This window comes from Morus notabilis, unplaced genomic scaffold (assembly GCF_000414095.1).
Source record: "Morus notabilis unplaced genomic scaffold, ASM41409v2 Scaffold100, whole genome shotgun sequence".
NCBI lineage: Eukaryota > Viridiplantae > Streptophyta > Magnoliopsida > Rosales > Moraceae > Morus > Morus notabilis.
The window spans coordinates 519021-527481 of NW_010361820.1; the positions used below are offsets into that span (position 1 = coordinate 519021).

Sequence of the window (8461 nt, forward strand, 5' to 3'; positions counted from 1 at the left end):
CCTACAGGCAGCAAGCAATGATCCAAAAATATGTGCATCTGGCTCATAAGGCATTGAGGTGATAAGCCTAAAGGCTTCATCCAAATTGCCACATCGAGAGAGTAGATTAACCATGCAGCCGTAATGAACCATACTTGGCTTTATATTATGTTTCGAGACCATTTCAACGAAAAGCTCCAAACCCTCATTGACCAGGCCAGAATGGCTGCAGGCATATAAGGCATTGGTAAATGTTATGCTATCCGGTTCAGTGCCTACTTCCTCTAAACTGCTATACAATGCAAGAGCATCCATTGCTTGACCATGTAATGCATAACCAGAGATCATTGCATTATAGATGGGCAATTCCTTTTCATTAGTAATATCAAACACTTTCTTTGCTTGATCTATATTCCCACATTTAGCATACATGTCCACTAAAGATGTTGCTAGTGGAATTGACAAGACAAGTGCATGCCTTATTGAATAACCATGTACTGCCTTTCCACACTGTAGTAATGTCATGTCTATACAAGCGGAGAGAACAGAGACAATGCTTACAACATTTGGTCTAATTCCAGCCTCCTGCATTTGCTGGAATGCAAAAATTGCTTCGCATCCAAAACCATTCTCCGCCAAACCAGAGACAAGACTAGTCCATGTAACCAGATTCGGCTGAACACCGACAGACTGCATCTGCAAAAACATGTCTTTTGCCTCATTGACCTGGCCATTCTTAAGAAATCCTAAAATCACCGAGTTCCATGATATTAAATTTGGTGGCACACTTTCTAACTGCATCTGATAGAACAACTTCAAGGCCTCACCGCTGTGACCCAATTCCGCATATGCAGCCAACATTGTGTTCCACAGCACAAGATCACCCTTTGTAATGGAGTCAAAAACTTGTCTTGCACAATCAATTCTCTTGCATTTGGCATACATATTTACAATACTACTCGCGACAACTACATCAGAATTGAGATCATTTCTAATACAATAACAATGTCCCTCCTTTCCAAGTTTTAAATCAGCCGTATCAGCAGAAGCAGACATGAAGGATGCCAGAGTCACAGAATCAAACCTCAGATTCTCCGTTCTCATCTGACGGCACACTCCGATTGCTTGTTCCACCTTTCCAAATTGCACATAACCAGAAATGATCAAGTTCCATGTCACCACATCTTTCTCAACCATACTACTGAAAACTAATTCAGCATCCTCCATCAGACCAACCTTGGAATAAAAATTTATAATGGAACTCCCCAAAATGGTATTCAACACCAACCCTTCTACAACTGCTAATCCATGACCCTGCTTACCCTCTTCTAATGCGCCTATATTAGCCGAAGCCGCAAGAAAGCCCGACATTGTAACTTGAGTGGGTTCAACGCCTTCCATTCTCATATCATAAAACACCTTAATAGCTTCCTCATTCATCCCATTTTGTACATACCCAACAATCAACGAATTCCAAGTTACTACATTTCTTTCAGGCATTCTATCGAACATTTTGCGTGCACAATCCAAAGCTCCACATTTCCCATACATATCAACCAGACTACTTGCCACAAAGACACACTCGCCAAAACCCATTTTCAAAACATACCCCTGAATCCCTTTTCCGAGCCCAACCAACTGAAGAGCCCCGCAAGCTTTCAGCGCATTCGGGACGACAAAATTGTCCGGCAAAAACCCGAATTCGAGCATTTCAAGAAATCCCAACAAAGCTTCCTCGCAGAAACCCATCCTACAGTTGAGTCCAATAATGGCGGCCCAAGAAAACACGTTCTTCTCACTCACCATCCGAAACATACGACTCGCGACAGAGTAAACATCGCATTTGGCGTAGAAAATCACGAGCTTTGTCTCGATGTACTCGTTTCTCGCGACGAACTCGCCGCTCTTGACGATCCGGGCGTGGATTTGCCGACCCGTGGAAAGGTCCCGCTCGTAGACGCAGCCCTGGAGAAGCTCGCCGTAGATTTCGGGCTCAATTCGGAGGTTTCTGAGTCCCATTTCGGTGAACAAGTCAACGGCTTCTGGGACTTGGCCCTGTTTGCAGAGAGAGGATATTTGGCGGAAGTAAGAGTTGTTGAAGAAAATGGGATGGCTTTTTGCATCTTCTTGATGCTTTGTGAAATGGGTTTGGGTGATTTTCTGGGATTCTGTGGGTTTGGAGAGTTTGGAAAGAGGTAGTAAGTGAGGTTTGGCAGTGGAGGTGAAAGGAAGAGAAGCCATGCATGGAGCAGAGCAAGGAAGAAGAGGATATGGTGAGTGGTCATTATTTGCCACATCGGTGGGAGGGGCATTTTCGTCATTTCAGTTTGATAATCATGTCCGGACAGTTACAACGATCGTTGTTCATATTTCTATGATAAGGTTTCTCTCTCTTTCTATGTATGAACTAGTTGGGTAAGCTATTTATTTCAAACAGTGTGAATATAGTTTAAACACAATTTAAGGATTAATAGTTAATTTACTTTTCTTTTTAAGGTAAATGTATTTTAAATGAAAGAGATACAAGTATTAATGCTGACTCGAATCACTTCGTAATATAAGAAAGTTTAACTCCAATCATTAATTGTTACCACAAGTAATTCTTAATAAAACGCTCAAGGAAAAAAGCAATCGTCATTTCAGTTTAATATTTATGTCCGGATAGTTACAACAATCGTTCTTGATATTTCTATGACAAGGTCTCTTTCTATATATAAACTAACTGGGCAAGCTATTTATTTCAAACACGTGTGAATATAGTTTAAACACAATTCAAGGATTAATGGTTAATTTACTTTTCTTTTTAAGGTAAATGTATTCTAAATGAAAGAGACACAAACATTAGTGCTGACTCGAATCACTTCGTAATACAAAAAAGTTTTAACTCCAATCACTGATTGTTACCGCAAGTAATTCTTAATGAAACGCTTAAGGAAAACAAGCATGCACTAAACTCCAACAATAGAAAATTGAAAAGGTACGCCAATAATTAAGTAGAGATATAGCTCTTTAAATAACTCTTCTACAAATGATGAAAAACTATAATTGATTGAGATTAAGAGACTTATAAACTAAAGATTAGTTGTAACTCACAACACCATCAAGAGTAAATTGATGCGAATTGGACATATAAATAAAATTAAAAAGTGTTGAGACCACATTCCTTATTACAAAATTGAGGAAAAAAAAAAAAAAAAAACACATATCCTAAGAGGTGGAAGACACGCCACCTTTATTAAACAAAACCATCTACAACAAAATGGTGATAAAATCCTAATATCACTAGAAAAGCACCCGGTTACAAGACAATTCAAGCAGTCAAAAAAGCTAAGTAGATCAAATATGTTCGGATCCGGAGTCATCGCAGTCGAAACACTGCCAAATCACCGCGTGGAGCCACGTGCCACTGGCGACGGCCACCCATCTCGACTCGCACTACCCATAGAGAATCGCCAAACCTTAGGAACCAAAACCCCTAAAAAGACATCCACCTTCCAAGGATCTCATGTGTCCCCATGTTAGAATAAGCATTCTTTGTTTAGTAGATTATCGATATTGCTTGTGCCATTATAGGGAAAGAATGAATAAGTTAAGAAAACTTTTGTCAAAATTGGCTGAAGAAAGTAATTTGTTAGTAACTTTATATTTGAAGGGGGCATTGAAATAAGAGGTTTTAGGGGTGATATATGAGAGAAATAGAGATGATACGATGTGCTAAGGGAAGAAGAGAAAGAAACATATCCTCTGAGAAGAACAAAGTGTTTTCAAAAAGAATTTAAAAAAATAAAAATGAAAAATGAAGAGAAAAACAATGTCACAATATGTATTTGTCTGCCTCCTCCACATAGTTCCCCAGCTATTTGTAAAATTGAAGTTAAGAGTCGAGTAAACATAGCAATTTTTTGGTATAATACTATGATAGATATTTTAGTACTCTAAAAATGTTGGGAATAAACATGACCAATGTCGCAAAAAGGAGGCATGCTATGATTTTTCCCTAATAAAAGAAATTGGAATTTTTTAACTTCAAAGAATCAGTCAAAATCAACTAAAAGTATTTCGCCGAAATTCCCCCCATCGGCCGAAAGAAAGTAATCTACTAAATTATCACTGGTAATCTATCACATGTCACCAGAAAAAAAAAAGGGCGTAAATTTCACCAATATAACTAGTTGTTTCAGGTTGTCGATACTATATAGTAATCTACTAGATTAACTTCCATAATCTACTAGACTCCATTAGAATCAACAATGACAACTGGTCATCGCTAGTCGTGGGTCTCTTGGCAGGAAAGTATTATACTAGATTAACATTGGTAATCTACTAGAGTATATTAGCTTTTCAAATAAATCATCGGCCATCTCTGGGACCGGCTGCTAGAGAAATTTTATATATTAACACCATAGATCTAACAAATTTAATTCCATAAAACAACAAATATCACCATTATTTTTTGATGATCGATTGTCGAAGAACAATAGGATAGACTACGGGCTAGATTAATTATCAGAGTCAACATAAATCAGATTACAAATGTAATTAAAAAAAATCAACAGAAAGATGTAAAAAGTTACATACATGTACACAAAACAAGCATACAAAAAAAAAAAGAAGAAGGAAATCAGATTCATAATTGAGAAGGCAATTGGAAATATTGCTATTAACCTACACCGTGGCAGTGACTTCCGGATCATATCAAGATTTTGAATAGAATGTTGTGCTCATCAAAAATCAGATATTGTCCTTCTGATCCGGCCATGTCTAAGAGGAAGATATACTAGTCGTGAGGAGGAGAAAGGTGGCGACACGGTGGCTTTTAAGGCCTATGCAGAGCTAGAGAGGCGACCCAACAAGGTGTGTGAGTCGAAGGATTTTAAGATGACTTGGACGCTCAACGATGATCTAAACGAGATTCGATAGCTTCGACAACAATTTCGTGAGCTCTGAAGACCGTCTCCATGGGAGAGGGAAATGAAGTAGGAAGAGAGAGGGAAGAGAGTGAAGAGGTCGTTAGGATTTCATCTCTATTCGTAATAAAATTAAAATTAAGGGTAAACCGATCATTTTAGTGGCTAATTAAAGTAGATAAACTAGCAAAGTGACATAAATCCTAGCAAAAGATGCACACATATCTTAACAAAAGTGATTAGAGAAAATTAAACGTTAAAAGAGACAAGCAAAACTAAGAATAAATGTTTTTGGTATTTTATGATTTTAAAATGAATAAAAATGTAAGAATAAAATAAAGGATGGTGAGGAAAAGTGTGTAATTTGTATAACAATTCAAATACTAATTCTATAACTCAACTACACATTTTACGTCCCAAATATGTAATCAGAAAATATGAATTTGGAGCGCAAATAAAAAGAAAACGTTTTTGATCAAATTAATCTCTTCTTAGTAAAAACAAGTAAAATTATTTCATGCGTTATCTAAAAACGACAAAATACCTTCAAACAGAATGCAGTAAGAGATACTCACATAAAAATAATAATTACATACACTGAATATATTAAACCGCTGTCATTATAGAAATAATTATTATAAACATTGACAGAAGAGAAGAAAATTGATCAAAATTACAAACGTGATAAAACAGTTGTGAATTAGAAATAAGAATTGAAACACGCTTGCACACAGAATTTCACTCAAACTTAGCCTTTTGTCGGTTGTGTGTCACTCACGGGAAGATGTGTCACTCATCTCTCACCAAAAGAAAAGCTAAGGAAATAAGAACTGAAAAAAAATAAAACTTTTAATTATGAAATTTCTCTCAATTTTTGAATGAAAAATACAAAAGGCATAGCCCTCTATTTATAGAATTTTGGGTTGCAAAGGAGATCAGTAAATATCTAACAAAATCTAGAAATTAAACTTGAAAATAAAATCACAACTAAATCTATGGAGATCAGATAGTTAATACTAGCTAGATCTTGGGAGACAGTTGAATTTAAATCAGCATAGAATCTTAGGGAGATCAGCACAGAGAGAGAGAGAGAGAGAGAGCTTAAGGAAGAATTTGCGTTTTTGACCACGTGGTAAACTCTAATTGGGAAACATACTGAAGTGCTGACTAAAAAGGGCTTAGAGATGGGGCCACCTCTGCTAACGTGGCACCTTCTGATTTGCACTCGTAGGTTGATTTCCATGACTCAGTTGCATGATTTTTTGTATTGTTTTTTAATATATGCAAATAAATAAGTAAAAACTACATAATTTCTAATTAAAATATTCTCGATATAAATCATTTGAAATATGTAATCAGAGTTTAAATATTTAATTATATATTCCGAAATTAGCAGTATTCTATTTTTGTGCACTTATCACGACTCAAACAATTAGGCTTGAAAAATGGCAGCCCAAGGCAGCCCATACCTGCCAATCCCCGTAGGTTCTTCGTCCGGTTCGAATCGAAGTTTGTCGGTTGAATGTCCATCACTGGCCCAGAGACCAGATGTTCCCAATCAAGCGTAGATTTAAATCCATCTAAACAAATAACAAATCAAATTGTCTCCATATTTTTGTAATTTCTATATTCGAATTTTTTTTTTTTAAAAACCCCAATATTCCATATAAAGTTGGTACAAAGGAGTTACTATAAAATGAAGGCCATCTTATAAATTTGTCTGAGAGATGACAGCTCAATAAAAAAAAAAAAAGTCAGATGAGATAGCAAGTAAAGATTCTTTAATTAGTATCCTATCAAAGAGTTAAACCAAATTTTTTCTTCAACGGGATAAAGAAGAGTTTCAAAAAGAGGAAAAAGATTATCTTATCTTTTAAATCGATAAAAAAAAAAAACTAACAAACCAAACTTCATGATTCGTGATAATGTATTTAGATAATTAATCTAGGTTACCGTCAAATCGCACAACACAATAACATATATACTCTTTAACGCTTTCATCTCTCTCTCTCTCTCAATATTACGCAGCTTTGTCTTCTGGGATTGTTGGAATTGTGTTACTTCCACTATGCTCCATGAACTTTCTCAATAAACTAGTATGGGCACGTGCCTTAGGCACGTGTTTATGGTTTTTACATTTTTTTCCCTAGAAACTCTAACAAAATTTAGACACAAAATTATTTATCACAAACTTTTTTTTAATCAACATTAGAAAGGGAAAAAGCATATACATGATGTTTTAGTTTTCAACCATGCAAACTTTGTAATTACAATACCTATGAAATTATAGAATTAGGATTAGAATAACTAACTATACTAATTAACATAGTCATTAAAGGGCCAATTAGGAAAAAATGTTAATAGGAAAACATGTGAAATTATAAAACCAAAAAATCAAAAAACCAACAAACTAAGCTCTAGCAAGCAAGCGAGTACAAACTTTTTTTAAAGATCATTATCTCTTCTTATACAGACTAGCATGAGAGACGTGCTAATAGAAAAAGAAGATGAGAGAGAAGAGAGAGACGAAGTTGTGAAGAATGAGCAAAATATTCTCATTACTTGAAAACGGATACAATGCTCTGCTTCATAAATGGCTCTAGAATTTGTTGTAACTAACTTATTTTGGAGCCTTCTACATTTGTCGTTATGTGTAACAGAAAGAGAACTTAGATACTGTGAAGGATGAAATATAACAAATATACCTAAATTCTAATACTCCCCCTCAAGATGGAGAATACAGATTGTGAATTCCCATCTTGTTTAGGAGCTGATGAAACTGAGTAGGGTGCAAAGCTTTGGTGAAAGGGTCTGCCAGTTGATTGTGTGTTGCTACGTGCATCGTTTTGATTATCCCTGCTTGTATATTCTCACGCACAACATGACAGTCAATTTCTATATGTTTCGTCCTCTCGTGATAAACCGGATTGGCTGTAATATGTAGTGCCGCTTGATTATCACAGTAGAGTAAGGCAGGACATGTGTGCTTGATTCGAAGCTCACGAAGAAGGTTAAGTAACCAAACTATCTTGCAAGTACAATTGGCCATAGCTCTGTATTCCGCTTCAGCTGAGGAACGAGAGACCACTTGTTGTTTCTTTGATCGCCAAGATATAAGAGAAGATCCAAGGAACACACAAAAACTTGTGAGTGACCGTCGTGTGTCTGGACAAGTACCCCAATCGGCATCAGCAAAAGCTTTGAGCTAAAGTTTGGACTCTGAAGAGAAGAAAATTCCCTGTCCCGGAGCCTTCTTTATGTATTGGAGAAGTCGTTGTGCTGCTTGAAGGTGAGGCACACGAGGAGCAGCGAGGTATTGACTGAGGCGATTAACTGAATAACTCAAATCAGGCCTGGTAATTGTTAGATAAATCAGCTTACCAATTAAGCGTCTGTAAGTGGTAGGAGCAGAGAGAAGTTCACCATCTTCAGAAGATAACTTGAGGTTCGGCTCCATGGGTACAGAAACCGGTTTGCATCCTAAATACCCTGCTTCTGAAAGCAACTCTAAAGCATATTTTCGTTGACAAACGGATATACCAGCCGCTGTACGTGCCACTTCAAGGCCCAAAAAA

General features: G+C 36.6%; 1 protein-coding gene across 1 annotated transcript in view; it reads right to left on the reverse strand.

Annotated features, from left to right (window-relative positions):
* The window catches only part of LOC112092096 (pentatricopeptide repeat-containing protein At5g55740, chloroplastic), a 2704-nt gene extending 484 nt beyond the window's left edge, over positions 1-2220 (reverse strand). Inside the window, exon 1 of the mRNA XM_024167339.1 lies at positions 6-2220. Within this exon, the coding sequence (XP_024023107.1) occupies positions 6-2220 (2215 nt within the window). The remainder of the gene's footprint in view (positions 1-5) is intronic.
* Between the last annotated feature and the right edge of the window lie 6241 nt (positions 2221-8461).